The sequence below is a fragment of the Balaenoptera borealis genome (genome assembly GCF_965194805.1).
Source record: "Balaenoptera borealis genome assembly, chromosome: 11".
NCBI lineage: Eukaryota > Metazoa > Chordata > Mammalia > Artiodactyla > Balaenopteridae > Balaenoptera > Balaenoptera borealis.
In genome coordinates, this window is record NC_138868.1 from 13,047,965 (window position 1) to 13,070,548 (window position 22,584).

General features: G+C 33.8%; 2 protein-coding genes across 2 annotated transcripts; both read left to right on the top strand.

Moving 5' to 3' along the window:
* Positions 1 to 10,609: 10,609 nt before the first annotated feature.
* LOC309605427 (olfactory receptor 8I2-like) lies at positions 10,610 to 15,248 on the top strand. Its single transcript, XM_082341293.1, is given in 4 exon segments — positions 10,610 to 10,624; positions 11,071 to 12,102; positions 12,105 to 12,151; positions 12,155 to 15,248. Coding segments are annotated over 3 exon segments (840 nt in total). The 5' UTR covers positions 10,610 to 10,624; positions 11,071 to 12,008; the 3' UTR covers positions 12,854 to 15,248.
* Positions 15,249 to 15,739: 491 nt separating this feature from the next.
* LOC309605399 (olfactory receptor 8H1-like) lies at positions 15,740 to 20,132 on the top strand. Its single transcript, XM_082341248.1, has 2 exons — positions 15,740 to 17,852; positions 19,046 to 20,132. The coding sequence occupies exon 2, from the start codon at positions 19,065 to 19,067 to the stop codon at positions 20,010 to 20,012; it is 948 nt and encodes a 315-aa protein (XP_082197374.1). The 5' UTR covers positions 15,740 to 17,852; positions 19,046 to 19,064; the 3' UTR covers positions 20,013 to 20,132.
* The last annotated feature ends 2,452 nt before the right edge of the window (positions 20,133 to 22,584 follow it).

Sequence of the window (22,584 nt, forward strand, 5' to 3'; positions counted from 1 at the left end):
ACTTTAAGTTCTTTTTTTTTTCTTTCCTATAGTGTATATCTTTGTTCTTTTTCCAGAAACAGTTCAATCCTTTATTTATTTATTTGCTTATTTACTTATTTATTTATTTTCTGTTGAACCATCCTTTGCGTGACCTAATGTGATCTTGGGCACTTCCAGGAATGTGCCTTTAGAAATCCACACCGTAATTGGAAACCATGAAACATGTTCAATCTATGGTCTAAATATATGTGGTTTTAAGGCCAACTGATTTGCAAAATGAAAAATATAGTTGTCACCTTTTAAACTATATCATACACATTCCAATGCATAATCCATTTCAGAGAATTTTACGATGGAAAATAGCTCCCGTTTGGGAACAATGTTAACACGTTTAGAAATTATCTCATTCATTTTGTGGAGAAGCAATATAGCAGAATGATCATAAGCACTTGCTTTGGAAACAAACATTCCAGGATGTAGATTCCAGATCTGCTACCCTTTTAGCTGTATAACTCTTTAAAATCACTGAAACTTTAAGCCTCCAGTTTCCTCTACTGCACAAAATAAATAATAAATCCAGGTCCATAGAGTTACTGTAAAGATTAAACCAGACAATAGATGTAAACCATTTAAGGCAGTACTAATACATGCTGGCCATTACCATTAGAACACTCACATTCCTGAGTATTTTCAATGCACAGTGGTTTTTTCTTAAAGAATATTCACTTGTGGTTTATACTTTTGGCTGATTTAAAGGACAAGCACACAAACAGCTAAGGAAAAACTCAGCACTTCACAACTTTGGATTTAGAATGGCATATATTAATATTGGATAAAATTTGAAAAATACTGAACAATTTAAGGAAATAGAAATGCCCTAAGAGTTAACAACAGCTTTGTGTGTGTTCCTCTAGATTGATAGTTAAGTATGCATATGTTATATACATAAGCAATATTTCTGTCATTTCCTATGTACTCTTTTGCAGCTTTCAGTATACACCTGCAAGTTTAACCTTTGATTATCCCTTGTCGTTGAAATCTAGGATGCATGTGTTAGGGTACATAGGAAAAATTGAGACTCTCATATTGCAATGCTTTGGACATGAAATGCTTGTAAATTCATCAAGTTAAAGATCTGCATGCAGTGATATCACTTTGGTGGCTATCTGAAAACATTAAAAATCCTACCTTCTATGATGTGTCAACAAGATTCAGTAAACTGCTTTTTTCGTTGAAATTGTGTGTATCAAAAAAAAATCATTGCCTTTCTCCTGATTTCTATAGGTTTGATTTGATCATTAAAAATAAATTCTGAATTAAATGCTTGACTCATGTGTTTTAAATTTTTTAACAGAGACAAGTTGTAAAGCTACAAATTTACAATAAATTCAGATTTTATGACAACCCATTCACTTTAGTCAGGTGAAGTGTGACTTTAGCACTAAAGAGTGCTAAAATTTCCTTTCTTTTTAAATTTTTCCTCTACATAATCTTATCTCACTTTCTTATCTCACTATCACTTCCTTTCTTGTAAGTATTTTGAAGCAAGTTATTAGGTAAGTACAAATTTAGGATCATTTTTCCTTCCTATTTAAGTTGTTATTTTACAATTAAGGAATATCCCTTTTTATAAATAATATTTCCCCCTAATGTTTGCTTTTTCAGCTATTATAGTTACATCAGCTTCCTCCAAGTGTGTGTTTGCGTTGTATAACTTTCCCCATCTTCTTGCATTCTACCTGTCTGTATCCTGTATCTCTTATAAATTGCGTATACTTGTTTCTTGTTTTTTTGTTGTTTTTGTAGTTATTTATTTGTTTTCTTAATCTACTCCAGTGGCTCTCCACGTAGGCAGTTTTGCCCCACAGGGGATATTTAACAATGTCTAAAGACATCTTTAGTTGTCCTAACTGGAGAGGGGAGAAGTTAATGGCATCTAATGTTGACCTGCAATGAACACGACAGTCTCCATAATGAAAAATCATCCAGTCCCAAATGGCAATAATGCTGAGGTCGATAAACCCTGATTTAGTTTGTCAGTCTTTCTTTTGGTATGTAATAATTAGCATAGCTGATTTTACATGGAGCATCTTACAATTCCATTTATGTTTTTCCTTCTGAACTTTATTTCCTCCTTGTAGTGTATTATTCAATTCATCGAGATTGCATTATTAAATTTTCTCTTATTAAACATAAAATGATATAGTTCAACTAATAAAACACAAAGTTTGAGAGACGTTGTAGATTAGATCATCAGACTGATCATATTTGTAAACCTAATTTCAAATATATAATTCAAAAGTTGACTTAGAGCTATTTTTTGAAAATGAAAGAAAATCTTAGTTTGATTTTAAGCTGTATTGAAATAATCAAGATAATTTGTTCTTTTTTAAAAAATTTTTTATTGTGGTAAAAGTCACGTAATATAAAACATACTATTTTAACCATATTTAACTGTACAGTTCAGTGGCACTAAGTACATGCACCATAATATTGTGTTAATATATAAGCAGTATTTACAGACTTGTGTTTATTTGTTAACAAGATACCTAATCTGATTAAGAAGGAATGAAAATAAATTTATAAATTCAATTTAAAATATTAAGGAGTTTAACTAAATAACTTTGTGGCAATGTTTAAGAGCCTTGACAAAAGTGAGTGTTGCAATTTACTAGCTACATAATTAGAATACTATGTTTTGCAATTTGAATCAAAACTAAGGAAAAAAATTGATTGTTGTCTTCGTTACAGCAAAACATTGCTTGTTAAATGACAATATAGAAAATTTTACTTGTGTGTAGTCTTTTCTGGGTGAAAAGGATATCTTGAAGATAACAAATAACTCATAATAAAAAATAGATAAGGAATTATGTGTTCAGTAATCCAAAACAGAATCACTAGCCACACGAGCTAATTTTCAGTTTCAGACGGATAACCTTTGAAGATTAATATACTGATAATTTATCAGTAAATTAAAGGCTGAAAAATTTTTTATATCCAGTTTCCCACATTTCATTCATGGAACTCCAGTGATACTGGATTTAAAAATGTATCTTTATCTATGCCCTTATGAAACAATACTAAAGAAGAACATAAGAGAGAAAAAGAAAAGGAAGGAAGGAAGGAAGCAAGGAAGGAAGGAGGGAAGCAGGTATATACATCCTGGCCAGGACATTTTGTTGTATAGAGATCAACGTCAGCAGTCTCCTGCATTGGAGAAGGTCCAGATGATTGCTGAACGTCAGCATCATTGGACATCTTCTCTTGGAGGATTTTTAGATGGGTTGTCTCCTGGTTTACTAGAAGACTTCAAGTGGTGCCACATTTTTCTTTTTCTATACATCGAAAAATATGTTTATACAATCCTAAATATACATAGCTGTGTCCCATAGCCATGTCAGGGCTTATGCTTACAGTAATTTTTAGTTGAAATGGTATGAATCACTGATATAGTAAGGTATAAATCGTGGAAGTCACCATTTGGATGAGAAGAGAGGAAATAGAATTAAGGGCTAATTTGTCCAAAACAAATCCCTCCTGGTTGCTTTTTTTGTAAGCCTCTGTGAAGAGTATAGAGTTGAGAAATTAAGAGGATGAATTATGATGGAATGTTATCATGGATTAAAAATGGCTGTAAATTCATTGACACTCTTCCTCTTGAATCTGGGTGGTCTTAGTGACTTGCTTTTGCATAGGAAACAACAGGAATGGTGTTCTGGAATTTCCAAAGTTAGGACATGAGAAGTTTGCAGCATCAGCCTCTGTCTTTTGGAATACTTGCTCACGAACTATTCCGAGGCCATCTTGTTGAAGAGAACCCTTGGAGAGTTTAAAGGGAGATGGCCTAAAACTGCCTCAAAAAGAGATGCCCAGTACACCTCCAGCTATTCCAGTCTAAGCTATTCAAGTGATCCCAAATAACATACCAGACATTGGAAAGCAGAAAGACTTCATCCCTATCCAGCTCTACCCACATGGCAGATTCCTGAGAAAAGTGAATGGTTATTGTTTTCAGCCCCTAAGTTTTGTACAATCAGAACAGATGCTGAAGTGGCAGCTCAGGTCACATGTTCTGGCATCGTTTACAGCTGCAAGTCTTGGGTGCCAGCCCTTACTCACCTAGAGGTGTGGTGATGCCCCTTTGTGACAATGCCAGTGCTCTGTCTATTTGCTTGGTATCAGTTATAAGGCTTGTTCTTCAGCCTCAAGCTCAAGCTATAAGAGAAGCTGGTGCCCTCCCAACTATTGGATTTTGATTTTGCAGAAAGGGGTTAGAACCTTGGGTTTGACCATGGCATTAACTGTTCCCCATTTTCTGATCAGCTAAAAGAGGGACTGTTGCTTCCCTAATAATATACTTTAAAAACCATATATCTCACTTCTCATTAACAATGGATGATACAGCCAGAGTATTGTGCTTTACTCCAAAATGGGATGAATGATAAGAACAGTACACCTGACACAGCTTCCCTCTCGTGAGGGGGGGGAGATGCCTGGAGATGATGTCAGGTTATTTTCCTTTAGTTTTCTCAAGAACACATGAAATAAAAATGATGGGGCTTCCCTGGTGGCGCAGTGGTTGAGAATCTGCCTGCCAATGCAGGGGACACGGGTTCGAGCCCTGGTCTGGGAAGATCCCACATGCCGCGGAGCAACTGGGCCCGTGAGCCACAATTACTGAGCCTGCACGTCTGGAGCCTGTGCTCCGCAACAAGAGAGGCCGCGATAGTGAGAGGCCCGTGCACCACGATGAAGAGTGGCCCCCGCTCGCCGCAACTAGAGAAAGCCCTCGCACAGAAACGAAGACCCAACACAGCCAAAAATAAATAAATAAATAAATAAAATTTTTTTTAAAAATGATGATTTTTGTAGAACATAAAATATTTTATGTTCTTTATAGGCAATGATATGTTATGGCAAAATCCTGTTTTTTAAACACACTGGAGACTAAATTTGTGTAACAATGCAATGGAGCATATGCATATATAGTTAGAACTAATAGCAATGTATCAGTTATAAATTATGGCATGTCTTCTCCGCCATACTTAACAGTGTTTGTAGCCAACTAGAAGAAAGTATAATCACACAAACATACATACAGAAACACATACACACAAACACACACACCCCTACACATAACTCAAGAGAATCAGTTACAGAGAGTGGACTCAATGTTACTTCTTCTTTACAACTCTAGAAGAGCTAATCCATTTTACATTTGAGGAAACAAAGGAGCTATGGAGTTAAAAGCTTAACCAAGATCAAAAAATATCAAGATTTATGAGCTAGAATTCAAACACACACACATTCATATATTTGTACATAGGCCTCCTACCATTTTATACAAAAAAATAGAATTTCCTGTATGTATTTTGTTTTCCATATCACCCTAGAACTGTTAAAATTTGACTATTTAACTTTAAAAAAAAATTCCACAGTCACCAAAGAACTTTTTATGGCAACTCCATGCCAGTAGTTTAATAGAAATACCCAAATAGCAGTTCTATAATAGAGCACATTGGAATGCACTACTCAGCCTTTAGGAAACATCCACAAAACAGTACAGCCTTTTGAAAATACTAATAGTTTTATTTTAACAAAAGGACTGTTAGAATGCCATGTTGTTTATGTTCATCATTGCATCGTTCATTGCCCTGCTTACTCAGACATGCATCGGAAACTCAGTCCAGTACCATTGTCCTTGCCACAGTTGATAAGAAAGGAAACATAATCTTTGCTGGTGACATTTTTGTGATATGTAGTAAACAACAGTTTTGCGTTTGTGTAAAGAATGCTTATTAACATTTATTATTTGTAGATAATCAAACGTAATAATACTTAGCTCATAACAATATATCTCATCTGCTAAAACATGTCTATGGACTTTTTTCTTACTGCTTGACAATTACACTTATGTAAATATGTAACAAAATGTGTTAAAGCAAATTTTATTTCATTGTTTCTATTTGGTCCATATTTTCTTCCAGGATAATCCCATTGTCAAATATTTTGATTGCATATTGAAACAACAGTCATGCATTTTCAAAACCAAAATAAGTAACCAGTGTTATTGCTATAACTAGTTTTCAAAAGCAAAACTATCGCCTAATAAGGGAGTCCTTAAGACATGGCAAGTAGCTTGCTTAATGACATCTCATAATCACAGAATAAAATTTAAATCGATGGGTTTTAATGTTTTGCAAAGTAATTTACAGCATAACAATAAAGTCTGTATATAAAATTTGTTCATTTTTCTAATTGTTTTCATCTCAATAGATTTCTAATAATGGAAAACTTTAGTAAAACATAAAAGTTTTATCTTGATACTATATTAAATGACTTTTCAAAAGACCTGTAAAAAATGAAATTCCTTCATCAATGCAATTCTGTTTATTTAAAAGTTTAGTTATTATACCCTAATAGACATAAATATATAATGAATGTACTCAGAATCTCATGAATGAGGGGAAAAGTCAAAACCAATTATTAATTGATTTCATGAGAAACATTTTGAAGACATAGGATTTTTCTGTTTTTCTACTCAGAAATGGACTTGAGAACATGATCAGTGGAAAATGATCAAAATAAAAAAAAAAACGGAAGCTTATTAAATCAAATGTAAGGGGTGAAAGTGAAGGAAATGAGCATTCTGAAATGTTATGAAATTACAGATAGAGGTATTGTTTACGAATATCATTAAAACCATGAGGAACTAAGACGTCTTTAAATATTTCTTACTCAAGATATTCAATATAAATTGAGAGGGTGAATTTTCCCTATAGCTCTAGACTAAAATATTAAAGGTAACAAAAATTAACTTCTCAGATCTAGCAAGACTTGTTTAGCTAATCGGTGAGCTAATTATTTCAAAGTATTGTTTTCTTATATGTACTGGCACTTGGGATATTAAAGAGTAAGTAAATTTTTTTAATAATTTAAAAATTAGGAGTTTTTCCAAGTACAGTAAAACAAAACAAAACAGAAAACATCTACCTACTGGAGTCAGATTTTCAATAATATTTAAAGTCACAGACATACAAATCGAAAACAAAGATATGAGGAAGTGTTGCTCTCACATAGTAATGAAATAAATACCTAATAAGATAATGTTTGATTTTTCAAGCTCTTTTAAATATGGAGCTTGAGAAGATTTAAATGGTCAATACAGGCAAGTTGTGATGAAACTGATGGTCAGGAACAATACTCATGGAAATTAAAATTGGCCAAACTGTTCTAGAAAACCTCACACTAATATGTAGGAAAAAGCTGCAGTTTTGGCTGCAAAATACTACTTTGGGTCACTTATCCAAAGGAAACAAATCAATGTGTATTAAGCATTACTTTAAAAAAATAAACAATGAAAAATCCTGATTAGAGTGAAAGTTGAATGGTGGAGGAAACAATTCAATGCATGTGGATGTGTGGCTATAACAGCTTATTATAAGGGCATTTATATTAAGGGGGTGGCAAATGTTGATTGACTACATAGTATAATCTCAATATCCTGCAAGATATTTTATATGTATTATTTAATTTCATCTTCACAAACACGTGAGGCAGGGATTACTATTGTCACTTTGCAGGCAGGGACACTGAGGATCAAAGAGATTAAGAAATGTTCACATGGTCATAAAGCTGTTAAATGATATTTCTGAACACAAACTCAGAATTATGTTTCCCAAATCTAAACATTTTCAACTATAGCATAGAGTCTTCATTGGGGAAAATTATAATTACAAAGACTTGAAAATTTAAAAGCACTAAAAATATTAAATATTTGTGATACAGTCTTAAGGGAAAAATATCAGTGCATGCATGAAAATAAAATACGTTGTCAATATCCTGGTTTCCAAATACCCTATTCTCATAAAATATAGCAGGGATCCTTGGAGAAGTGGTTGTTTCTAGAGCTGAGTTCAGGAAGTTTTAAGATAAACCTGGAGCATTTTGTACTGCCACGATGTAAGAAGTGAAAACAAAAGGAACAAACAAAAAACAAGAGCATGTCAGAACAGTAAGGCATGCAGGAGATAATTCAATGATGGTTCATTAGCAAGGCTAAAATGATTTGAGCAACAAAATAAGTGATGGCAGTATTGGATAATAATCCCAAAGTACAAATACTTATCAATGAGTGTATATTGGTATAAGTAAATAAATACATAAATAAATAAATAAGAAAGAAAGAACAACTCTTCCCTAAAGAATATTTTCAACTAAAATATGTTGAAAGAATAAGGGAAATGGAAATTTACTATGAAAACACCACCATAATAATTGGTAGAGGCAACATATTAATGGATGCCAAAAAGTATAAATGAAATATTTACATAGTCTAAATTTTCTTCCATATATATGAATTTATATATATTGCATAGTAAAGGATATTAATTAAGAATATCAATATTACATATAAAGATATATAATTACATATAAATGTTAGTTTATATAAATTACGCAGTAACAAATCATACTTTTACAGTAAAGAAGTCTAGCAGACACTACTTTAAGTGACCAAGTTTAAATTCACTAGTAATATCACTTAACAACATCATATATCTTCTGATAATATGAAAAGGGCGTACATATCATCTCACTGGTGCTTTTTCCCGTAATGAATAACTTCAAGTTAATCAGGAGAAAACTCCAGGCTAACTTATTGAGAGACATTCTGCAAAATACTTGACCAGTAATTTTGAAAATCATCAAGGACATGAAAGAAAAGGAAAGAAAATGGGACAGTCACAGATTGAAGAAGCCTAAATAGACATGGCACGAACTGCAGCATGATATTCGAGATTGAATGCTGAAACAAAAAAAAGGACTTTGTGGAAAAACTGGTAAAGTTGAATACAATCTGCACTTTCATTAATACTATTATATCAATGTAAATTTCTTTGTGTTAATAATTATGCTGTAGTCATATTAGATGTTAGCATTAATGAAGCTGAGTAAAGTGCATGAAGACACTCTAAGTTTGAAAATATCTAAATAAAAAGTTAAATACGGTGGATTAATAACTAGAAGTCAAAATGAGTTTATAAGAACTATGAACTGAATTGAGCAAGCATTTATTACATGTCCATTGACCCTATAGCATGGACAACCATAGCCCCTATGCAGATTATACATTGGTTGCCACAATACCTCACCAAATGTCAGAATATTGAAGAACTGAGGCAAATTATGAATCTTGAAAGAGGCGACCAACTCTACGGAATGCAGAAGTAGAGATAATTTTATTCCCGTCTTTGCTGTCCCACACAAAGTACAGTATCTCTCATTTAATAGCTGCTTAATAAAAGTCTGTTGAAAGAAGTAAAATGATGGATGGAAATTTGAGGTTACAGGTTTACAGCCCAATTCTTTCAAAGTTTAATTTTTTCAAGACCCGTACTAGAGGGGAAAAAATGTAGTACCATTTCTTTTGTCCTAATATCTTAATATGTTGCTCACCCTTAAGTGATATGGCCCATCTAATATAGTTTATTCCTCTTTTTAACTACCTAATGTGACAAGAAAAATTAGACATGTATATTTTTCTTCCCCAAGAATCTGTCTTGTTTTCTCATTGTAATACTAAATCCCTTTTAAAGGTAAGTAAAATAAGAAAATGTAATGATAACAATGGAAAAGTAAATTAACTAGACAAGTCTATGAGATCCTTCTAAGCTAGCATTTGGAAATAGTCCATGGACCTGAGACATTTTGAAAATTTCACTTTTGTGGGTCAATCTCAGACTTACCAATCTAGAATCTTTATAGGGTGTGGCTTATAAGCAGCTACAAAGCTGCTTAAAAAAAAACAAACAACAAATACAATAATAATGTAATAAAAAATTTTCAAAGTACTGACCTACCAGCTGAGCATGAAACTGAGAGCATGAGCTTTAATTTTATTGATACTTAAGATTTTGTGTTTGTTTTTCTAGATGGCATACTTACTCTTAGCCAATTATTTTGTGTATGTACCAAAAAAGTGAATTAAAAATCACTGTATGCCTGCATTAAAAAAATACATACATGTTTTACTGACATAGGTGGTAACATGATTGCAATGTATATTAACACCTATAAATTTGTGAGTTTAAAAAGAAATGCTGGTATAAAAAGAATGTTTAACACTAGATTTCAGAGAATACAATCCTTTATCGTTGGACTGCTTTAAAAATACGCTGAGAACAAAATTAATTCTGAATAAAAATCTAAATTTATGCTAAAAACCAGATTTTAATTCTCAAGAAGGTACATAATGATAAGCACTTACTTTGCTAATTTGGCTCTTATTTTTATCCTGTCAATGTAAGGTAATATACATATTATCTAGAACTGTCATCAAAACCACCAACATGTTTTCTATCAACTTCCTAATATCATTAAGGGTCCATTATATAGGAAATAGAGCTCAGTGCTAACAACCACAGCAGCAGCAAAAACAACAACAGATCCAAGTCATCATGTTGGGAATTCATGGAGTTCAGATTTGTAGTCAAGGGAAATATAGTTATATGCCAAAAAATTTATGGTGAATTTTGCAAATATTACACAATGTTTTCTCTTCTTGTCGTCTGATTGTAAACCTGAAAACAGGTATAAGAGTGCTGAAAGAGAAGGGGGTTTCCTTCTGATGACTAAATCCCTGGTAAGTCTAATTTTATCATCCTCTTTTCATTATTGTGTGTCTGTGTGTGTGTTTCTCACAGTGAGACAGTTTTTATTTTTACATGCCTACACCTTCCAGTAAGCTTTAAGGAAAGTGCCTTTAATGACAGGAAGACAAAATGCCTTCACCGACTAAATGTTAGTTAAAGGAACAAATGGGTAAATAAAATAGGAACACCATGAACATGAGAGATACTAAAGGTTTAAGCATACTTTTTATAAGGTCAGGTCCCTTTGGGTTACTCAAGCAGAGTGCTAAATGTCTGAAACAAACTTGCATTAATATCAAACCAGTTTCGGTTTTAGTTATTTATCATGTATTTATGTCAATATAACTAGGCAAATAAATTCTCTAATTTCTAGTGAAATCATGTTGTATTTTAATTTTTTTGTTTTAAATATAACAAATCATTTTACCTTTTGTAGGCTTTTTATCATTGACTTGAAAACTACTGTTTGGCAATGAATTAGTTATTGCCTGAGGCCATAGAAAACCATGTGCTTCATGTTGGAAACAAAGATGGTCCTGACCACACACACGAAACAATCTGGCTACGTCATAGATTAAGTTCTTCGTTTGGTCATAGCTCACCAATAGAAAGAAAGGATATGTGATAGAAGAAAAAGTATAGGGAATTCTACCATTAACATGTAAAATAAGCAGGATGTTTCCTTTTATATATATATATATTTATATGGATATTATTTTTATATATTATGTGTAAATATATGTATATATTTATATATACCATTTTGTAAAATATATATTTTTATATATTGTTTTATTATGTTTTATATATATGTATTTCAAAATTTAGCAATGATTTACTGAGTCCAAGGAACTATTAGATATGTCCACCTAATATCTTATTAAGATTCTAAAATGACCCTGTTAATTAACTGTTAAGTGTTGAAATTTAAGACTGCTACACATAGGTATTATTAAATTTCCAAATTATAGAACAACCTTTATATTTTCTAAGAATACCATATAATTAAATTACAGCAGGTAAGCTTTTAAGTATATGATTTGGGTCCCAGTGATAGACTAGGGTAGAGGATGGTATATCTCCAGAGGAATCTCTTCAAAAATCATTCCAGATAGATGTCTTTTAGAGTGCAACCAATTCCTCACGACTGTGAACTTGGAATTTTTGTATTAGCACTTGTCAGTTCTATTTTTAAAAAAATGAAAATCATATATAAATTGTTAACTTGAAGTCATTAAATATTTGCTTCGCATCTGTTACTCTCTCATTACGGGAGTCTAGGTCAATGCTGATTATCAGGTCTTTGGACTTGGATCCTCTCTAACTTTTGTTACCATTTTTCAGCAGGGAAGTCAAAGGTCTGAGTTGATAGAGATGGTGGGGAACAATTTCACGGAGGTGATTTTCTTCATCCTCTCTGGATTTGCAAATCACCCTGAACTACAATTCAGCCTTTTCTGGATGTTTCTCTTTATCTCTTCACTGTTTTGGGGAACATTGGACTAATTATGTTAATCTGAATTGACTCTCAACTTCACACATCTATGTACTTTTTCCTTAGTAATTTAGCATTAATTGACATATTTTATTCCTCTACTGTAACAACCAAAGCACTGGTAAATTTCCAGTCAAATCAGAAAACCATCTTTTTTGTTGGCTGCTTTGTTCAAATGTCCTTTTTTGTGGGCTTGGTGTGTAGTGAGTATTTTCTTCTGGGATCAACCAATGACTGCTATGAAGCTATCTGCAAACCCTTATTGGTTTCAGTGGTCATGTCTCAGAAAGTGTGCAACTGGCTGGGAGTCATGCCATATACAATAGGCTTCACCAATTTTCTGATATCCATCTGTGTGATCAGCAGTTTGGCATTCTGTGATGCCAGCATCAGTCACTTTTTCTGTGACACCACAGCTCTTTTGGCGCTATCCTGCGTGCATGCATTCAGCACAGAAATGGCGATCTTTGTTTTAGCCGGGTTCACCCTGCTTAGTTCTCTCTTCCTCATCATAGTCACCTACATTGCCATCATCTCAGCCATCCTGAAGCTCCAGTCTGCAGCAGGCAGACAGAAAGCCTTTTCCACCTGTGCATCCCATCTTATGGGGGTGACCATCTTCTCTGTGTCCCTGATTTTCACATATTTGCAGCCGGATAACACACCATCCTGGACCCAGGCACAGGTGACATCTGTATTTTCTACCATTGTCATTGAACGCTGAATCCATTCATCTATAGTTTGAGGAACAAAGACGTAAAAAATGCTCTCCTGAGAGTCATACACAGAAAACTATTTCCATGACAAATCTCTGCATGTTGCAATTAAAGCAAACCTGGATGGTTTCAAGCATTCAGTTTCTCCAACAATTAGGAAAATAGTAGAGTAACCCCAAAGGCATAACACAAACTAAATAATAACTTAAAGTCTTGACACACAGGAGATGAATTATCATTTTATTTGTTTATATGGAATACTGAATCACCGTGTAAGGATTTCATTTCAGTACATAAATAATTCAGACATAGACATGCATGAATTAGTAAAGAAAGCCTCTGAACGCAGACTAAATCCCTCCCAGAACATTCTTGAGTGAGCATGTTATCACACTAAAATATGTTAAACAGTTATTAAATTGATTTTTCATATGGTTTGATGTTTTGTTTTCTCAGCCGTCAACAAATTGATAGTAGAAAATTAGCAGATAAAAAGAGTTTTAAATATTATTAACAAGAAATGATAGCCTGAGAGCAAAGGAAAGAGTGCAGAATTAACAAAAGCAAATGTAAGTCAAGGGTTGGAGGGACAAGTTGTTGACATTATTTCAGTGATAACTAGTGATGACAAGAGACATTGGGTAATATAGAGAAATCTCTTGCTAATGTGGATTTATTTTGCCATAATAATTAAAAATTTGATCATTTATCTGCAAAAGATGATGTTTGATTATGCAGAAATATGATGTGTTTATGAAGTGGAGTTCCAAATCCATCAAAACATCAGTTTAATTTCTTAATCACCATAATGTGCCTCCTTAAGTTCAAAGACTTGATAAACTTTTAAAGGTGTGTGTGTGTGTGTGTGTGTGTGTGCGTGCACGCAGATGAATGAAGTACCAGATGTAGGGTAACTCTTGAGGCATTATGGAGACATATATAGAGAGAGATTCTCATTTCTCCAAATCAGGCAGAAGAACTTTGTTAATTCTATAGTATTAAGAGGAGGAACTGTGCTTTTGTTTTATTTTTCCTTGAAAAGAGACTTTAACATAAACCTTTTTAATGAACTCTCCCAGACATTGTTACAAAATGACCCCTGGAAAAAATGTAACCCTCAGTACTGCTTTTACTGTGCATGAATCGTTTAGTAGTAACCAAAGGAGTGGGGCAATCATCTTTAAATATTTATTGAAAGGAATTGAAGATTAATTTAATGAGGTGTTTTTAAAAGAAAATGTGTGTTTTTAGTGTTTCTCTCCAACAAGATTGTACGCTTTTTGAGAGAAGAGATTGTTTAGTAATATTTTTGCTCTCCACAGCATGTAGCAAATGTATTACATATGCAATACGTAAGTAAATGTTTTCTTTGCTTTTTCTTTGCTTGTGAAAGCACAATGATGAATTCATTAAGGTCAAGGATTCTAACTTACTCAAGTTTATATCTTTCTTTGGTATTTGGACAGTCCTATGCATATTAGCACTCAAAAAGCATTAGTTTAGTTGAAAATTCTATTTCTGAAATTCTCTCAAAAACATCTATTATTTATATATAAAAAAAGGCTTAGTGATTAACAGATTTCTTTTCAAATGATTTTTTTCCTTCATGGTTAGGATATAGAAATGAGTGTACACAGATTGATACTTTGTTTATATGATTTTGATTCTTTGGAGTCAGCTAGTTAAGCCTTCTCATATATTGTACATCACAAACAAATTTCCTATGAAGATAATCAGTCTCCAGTCTTGGCAGTAGCTGAAGATGATTTATGCAAAGTGATCTGTGTATGCATATGTATGTATTTCATTTTAAATTTTTAATTTTCTTCTCTGATCTATATTCCTGGTCTCTGACTCCTTCAAACTTCATTTTACAATGGAATATTTTACACTGTGAATTATTTTAAGTGACAGCTTACGAAACAGTATGCATTATTTTAGGGACACATTGAGTCTACTGCTTTATCTCATCACTCATTCCTTTAATTAAGCCTACATGAGAATTTTTTTCCTTCTAAGCACAGTGTCTGATTCTGGTTGGTTGCTCTCATTTTTTCATCATCATGATTGAGAATTATTATTATTATTATTTTTTTTTTTTTTTTTTTTAATTTTATGTATTTATTTATTTATTTTTGGCTGTGCTGGGTCTTCGTTTCTGTGCGAGGGCTTTCTCCAGTTGCGGCAAGCGGGGACCACTCTTCATGGCTGTGCGCGGGCCTCTCACTATCGTGGCCTCTCTTGTTGCAGAGCACAGGCTCCAGACGCGCAGGCTCAGTAATTGTGGCTCACGGGCCTAGTTGCTCCGCGGCATGTGGGATCTTCCCAGACCAGGGCTCGAACCCGTGTCCCCTGCATTAGCAGGCAGACTCTCAACCACTGCGCCACCAGGGAAGCCCGAGAATTATTAAACTGATTATACATCCCTTTCTTTCTTTTTCTACCTGTAATTTTCATTCATGCATTATAACTACAATGCTCAAATTTTTATAATTGTGTGAAACATCATGGCTGTTGAATCTTATTTATATTTACCCTGGTTCTAATTGTATGTATTATTTTTATTTTCATTTGCATTGAATATGTATTCTTCTGTAGATAAATTCAATACATTATATTTATTTAGTATGAATAATTATGTATCTAATTTTTATTTTTATGTTTTAATGTTTCCTTGCTAGTCTCTAAGAGGAAAACTGTGCCACACATTTCTTTTTAAGCATAAGAGGTAGAAATATATTTTATTTGTTCAGTTATGATTAAATGTCCCATATAATTAAATTTCCCTGTACATTTTTCAATATGCTCTTCATATTTATCCCTCTTGTACTTTCCATCATTCTAGAATAAAGAAAAAAGAAAAAGAAAACTATATATATATATATATATATATATATATATATATATAGCATAGTTATAAGTGTAATGAATTAGGGAATGAAACTATATCATCATTAAATCAAGAGAGATTTTAAAAATCTCTGATCAGGCTTTGGTTTCTGCTATGACACAGTAAATGGTATAAGAATAGCCTGAAATCATAAATAACACAAAACATGAACAAAATGAGTTTCAATGTTAGAAAATATTAAGCATGAAAAACTTGTTCCTGGTAATTTTCCAGTCACCATGGTTTTTGAGGGCCATGTACGTTGAAAATTACCATTAGTCTCTCATTTGGCTTAACTCCCAAGGTTACCTATTGTCAACTAGGTCTGTGCGGGCTTTTTAATCTGCAAATAAGCCTGTGTCAATGAAAAATTGACTGGTTGCTCTAGGAAGGAAACGGAAAATTGTATTCAATCCAGGTTGAGGATTATAACCTGGGAACAACTCCTCATCAAGCTCCAAGAACTGTCCTGCCCATTAGAGGTCAAAGGACAGTTATTTAAATTTTGGAGACAGAGGGCTGAACATGAAATGACCTATTATTGGCAGGCACACAACCCAGATCAAAGCAAGTAATGTGTCATGGTCATCGTGGCCCCGTATAAAATCAAGAAGGACTGTTATATTTTAAGGAGTTGTCTTGCTGATGCTGGGATAACGTTGCTCTTTATGGTTGAGCAGGTATTTCTGCTGATGGGGGAGGTTTTGTCAATGCATCATGCGGATACATAATGCAGAGTAAAGGGGACAGATGAGGCCAAAGGCCAGAGAAAAACTTTTTTGTTTAAATTTTTCTTTTCTTGCCATAAAACATGACTTTTATTTCACATCTGTTTTAGCAGCACTTCGTTTTGATGAGTCAAATTGCCCTTCCAAAGTTCATACAATACATACAAAAGTAGCTCCATTATCCACACCAACAAATTATCTCCTGAAATTCTGGAGTATGAGCAGACTTTCCTGTAAGAGTCACTTTTAAATCTACATGAAAATTGGTTTCATGATCATGAATTAATGAAAGAGTCACAAGAATATTTTAATGTGATTCGAAGTTAATCCGTTTTTAAAGACTTCCTTTGGTTCCTCATCTTGGATAAACAAGCCTCGATAAAATACTTAAGATCTGATGAACACTCCTAGAGGGAAGTTGGTTATGGGGTATCAGTCAATGTGCAATACATGAAATTATGGGTTTTATAGAAGGATAGTATAACATTGGTCATATTACATTATGAAATTATAGTTACAAAATGAGAATGGATACTGAATATACTGTGTGATAATAATTATGCAAACCTAGAGGCATACAAATAAACATTCTATGAACAAAAAAATTTGGAGAAATTCATTTAAATGTTACAACAGTTTTGAATTGCTTTTGAATCATTCTTTGAATTTTGTTATATTTTAATTTTCTTTCTAATGAACATATTTACCCTATAATAGTGTCATACATTTAAATATAAAAGTTTCATTGTGAAAAATGCGTCATTCCATCCCTGATGGTTTCAATCATAGACTAATTAAGTATTTCTCTAGAAATAGTTTCTCTACCACCCCAGGCATCAATTTAGAGCATCACAAAGGAAGGCCAAACAATTAGGCTCTTCATTCTGTGGCTTCTAAGGGAAAAGAGAACTAGCTTCTCAAAACCTAGCATAGCTGCATTTAGTCCCTGAACTTTTTTCCTTGGAGACATGTAAGCAATCCTCCTTGGAAACTGGTCCACAGGGATGACCAAATGTTGCGTTATTATCAATCCCCAATATATGAGGTTCTCAAATTATCAGGGTGAAAGGCAAACCATACTCTGCTCTGCTTACATATGTACCCAGAAGATCCCTGAAACTCTTTTTAGACATAACTTCCTGGCAAATTTTACAGTTGATCAGGAGCTGAAGAAAATTTCTATGTCGATTTATTTTTCCCTCAGAATAAAACAAAATGAGCGCACTAAAATTTAAAAAGAACTTATTTCAAAGAAAAATATATTATGCTACAGAATATTATGTTACATAAATCGTCTTCATATTTTATTTGTGAGCAAAATTTGAGGTTGACATACTTCTAAACAAATAATATTGGAAGAAAGAGTTTTTTCACCAACTTTGGCTCCCGGTAAGTGTTATTCTCAAAATTAAAAGATTTTAGTTAAGATCAGATAAAACGGAGATATTATCAGAAGAATATGCATATAGATATCATTTAGACCGTGCCCTAAGTAATGCCAGGATTTGTGAAACCTGAAATATAGAGTTGATGTAATCAGGGCCTGCAATCAATGTGCATGTTTTAGCAATATAATTTTAGAAGAAATTTAATTTTGAATGGCCAAGTTTGGAAAACATCATAACTTTGGAAGTTAATACTAATATATGGTCTATAATTTTAATACACCCTACTGAAGTCCACTAAGGTTGAAATTTCTTTTTCATTAGTATTAAATCATATTGATTTAAAAGAACAGTACATGGTGCATTAAAGCTCTTCTTCTATCATTGTTTTTGTATATCTATCATTTTTTTCCTCAGGTTTGCTGAAATTAATTACAAATAGGAACATAGTAATATGAACATGCCCTATGGAGTCAATCTAAATTGGTAGAATTACAGAGCCAATATTTAATAGCTCTGAATAAGTTACCTAAATTTTCTGTGCCCTTTTTCTCATCTAAAAAAAATTGTGGGGCTTCCCTGGTGGCGCAGTGGTTGAGAATCTGCCTGCCAATGCAGGGGACACGGGTTCGAGCCCTGGTCTGGGAAGATCCCACGTGCCGCGGAGCGGCTGGGCCCGTGAGCCACGATTACTGAGCCTGCGCGTCTGGAGCCTGTGCTCCGCAACAAGAGAGGCCGCGATAGTGAGAGGCCCGCGCACCGCGATGAAGAGTGGCCCCCGCTTGCCGCAACTAGAGAAAGCCCTCGCACAGAAACGAAGACCCAACACAGCCAAATAAATAAATAAATAAATAAATAATAATTAAAAAAAAAAAAATTGTGGCTAACAGTACTACGTATGGTCTAATAATCTCATGGGGATTAAATGTACTAATAACGGGAAGCATTTAGAACAGTGTCAGGCTTATTCTAATTATTTAATATATTAACTTTTATTATATCATATCCAAATGTCAATTTATACCTGTTTCTATATTTGGCAATCAAATTAAGATTTTTCTCTTCATACACTGTACAGCCCTCATTATCCGCACTTCCTGGAAACATTAAGCTAATATAAATATGTCGTGTCAGTCACAGAAACAAAAATCTTTTTGACGTAATTCCTGCTCAGTGTTAAATTTGATTTCTCAACAGTTTAGAGCATTTGAACACTATGGGTAGAAGGAATAGCACACATGTGTCTGACTTCATCCTCATGGGACTGACAGATTCTGAAGAGATCCAGCTGGTCCTCTTTACGCTATTTCTCCTGATATACCTGATCACTGTGTTGCTGAATGCAGGGATGATGTTGATAATCCACCTGGATCTCCAGCTTCACACCCCCATGTATTTTTTCCTCAGTCACCTGTCATTTCTTGACCTCAGTTACTCAACCGTCATCACCCCTAAAACCTTACAAAACTTACTGACTTCCACCAAGTATATTTCATACCTGAACTGCTTCACCCAGATGAATTGCTTTATCTTCTTGGGTGCCACTGAATGTTTTCTTCTCTCCTCAATGGCCTATGATCGCTACGTAGCCATCTGCAATCCTCTGCATTACCCAGTGGTTATGTCCACAAGACGCTGCTGCTCCCTAGTCTTTGGTTCCTATTTGATTGGCTTTATGGACGCCTTTGTCAATGTGCTTTGCATGAGCAGATTGCACTTCTGCAACTCGAACATAATCTATCACTTTTTCTGTGATGCACCCCCAATTTTAGCTCTGTCCTGCACTGACACACATGACACTGAAATCATGATATCCGTTTTCGCTGGCTCCACCCTGATGGTATCTCTTCTCACAATATCTGTGTCCTATGTGTGCATCCTATCTACTATCCTGAAAATTACTTCCACTTCAGGGAAGCGAAAAGCCTTCTCTACTTGTGCCTCCCATCTGCTGGGAGTTACCATCTTTTATAGCACTCTGATTTTTACTTATTTAAAACCAAGTAAGTCCTACTCCTTGGGAAAAGATCAAGTGGCTTCTGTTTTTTATACTATTGTCATCCCCATGCTGAATCCACTCGTTTATAGTCTTAGAAACAAAGAAGTAAAAAATGCTCTCATTAGAGTTATGCCAAAGAGAAGGGGCTCCAGGCAATTAAAATAACAGTGATGCTAAAGTTTAAGTTCATCTTTTTTCTTTTTTTCTTCCCTGTAGTGTATTTCTTTGGTCTCTTTACAGAAACAGTTGAATCCTTTTTCTTTCTTTCTTTTTCTTTCTTTCTTCCTTCCTTCCTTCCTTTCTTTCTTTTTCTTTCTTTCTTTCTTTTTCTTTCTTCCTTTCTTCTTTCCTTCCTTTCTTTCTTCCTTTTTCTTTCTTTCTTTCTTTCCTGGTTTCTTCATTTTCCTTCTTTCTTCCTTCCTTCTTTTCTTTCTTTCTTTCTTTCTTTCTTTTCTTTCTTTCTTCTGTTGAACCATTCTTTGCTTGACCAAATATGATCTTGGGCATTTCTAAGAATATGCTTTTAGAAGTCCGCATTGTATTTGGAAACCATGAAACATGTTCAGTCTATGGTCTAGATATATGTGGATTTAAGGGCAACTGATTTGCAAAATGAAAAATATAGTTGTCACCTTTTAAACTATATCATACACATTCCAATGCATAATCCACTTCAGAGAATTTTATGAGGGAAAAGAGTTCCCTTTGGGGAACAATGATAACACGTTTAGAAATTATCGCATTCATTTTGTGGAGAAGCAGTATAGCAGGATGATCATAAGCACTTACTTTGGAAACAAACACTCCAGGATGTAGATTCCAGATCTGCTACCCTTTTAGCTGTATAACCCTTTAAAATCACTGAAATTTTAAGCCTCCAGTTTCCTCAACTGCACAAAATAAATAATAAGTCCAGGCCCATGGAGTTACTGTAAAGATTAAACCAGATATAGATGTAAACCATTTAAGGAAGTACTAATAAATGCTGGCCATTATCATTAGAACATTCGCACTCCTGACTATTAATGCACAATGTCTTTTCTTACAGAATATTCACTTGTGTTTTATAAATTACTTTTGGCTGATTTAAAGGACAAACACACAAACAGCTAAGGAAAAACTCAGCACTTCACAATTTTGGATTTAGAATGGCATATGTTAATATTGGATTAAATTTGAAAAATACTGAAAATTTAAGGAAATAGAAACGCCCTAACAGTTAACAACAGCTTTGTGTGTGTTCATCTAGATTGATAGTTATGTATGTATATGCATATGTTATATACATAAGCAATATTTCTGTCATTTCCTATGTACTTTTTTGCAGCTTTCAGTATACACTTGCAAGTTTAACCTTTGATTATTCCCTTGTCATTGGAATCTAAGATGAATGTGTTTTTGGTACATGGGGAAAATCGAGACTCTCATATTGCAATGCCTTGGACATGAAATGTTTGTAAATTCATCAAGTTAAAGATCTGCATGAAGTGATATCACTTTGGTGGCTATCTGAAAACATTAAAAATTCTACCATTCTTTGATGTGTCAACAAGCTTCAGTATATTGCTTTTTGGTTGAAATTCTGTGTATTTAAAAATATCATTGTCTTTCTCCTGATTTCTATAGGCTTGTTTTGATCATTGAAAATAAATTCTTGAATTAAATGCTTGACTCACGTGTTTTAAAATTTGTAGCAGAGACAAGTTGTAAAGCTACGAAGTTACAATGAATTCAGATTTTGTGGCAACCCATACACTTTAGTCAGGTAGAGAGCTAAAATTTCCTTTCTTTTTAAATTTTTCCTCTACATAATCTTATCTCACTTTCTTTTCTTATCTCACTTTCTTATCTCACTTTCACTACCTTTCTTGTAAGTATTTTGAAGCAAGTTATTAGCTAAATACAAATTTAGGATCATTTTTCCTTCCTATTTAAGTTCACCACCAACCACACCAAAGGCCAGTCTTCATCCAAAGAAGGTGATGTTGTGTATATGGTGGGATTGGAAGGGAGTCCTCTATTATGAGGTCCTTCCAGAAAATCAAATGATTAATTCCAGCAAGTACTGCTCCCAACTAGACCAACTGAAAGCAGCACTCGAAGAAAAGTGTCCAGAATTAGTCAAGAGAAAATGCAAAATTTTCCATCACGATAATGCAAGACCGTGTGTTTCTTTGATGACAAGGCAAAAACTGTTGCAGCTTGGCTGGGAAGTTCTGATTCATCCACCGTATTCACCAGACATTGTACCTTCAGATTTCCATTTATTTCGATCTTTACAAAGCTCTCTTAATGGAAAAAATTTCAATTCCCTGGAAGACTGTAAAAGGCAACTGGAACAGTTCTTTGCTCAAAAAGATAAAAAGTTTTGGGAAGATGGAATTATAAGTTGCCTGAAAAATGGCAGAAGGTAGTGGAACAAAAGGGTGAATACGCTGTTCAATAAAGTTCTTGGTGAAAATGAAAAATGTGTCTTTTATTTTTACTTAAAAACCGAAGGCACTTTTTGGCCAACCCAATATCTTATGCTTTCTCTAATACGTGTTAAGTCCTTCCTTTGAGCTTTTATTTTCAGCTTTTGTGGGTTTTTTTTCATTTTACAATGCCATTTGTTTCTCTTTTCTTTTAAACAATTTGAATGATGTATAATTGATATATAAAACAATGCACATATTGAATACACAGATTTTGATGAATCTGAACATATGCCTACATCCATGAAACCATCACCACAATC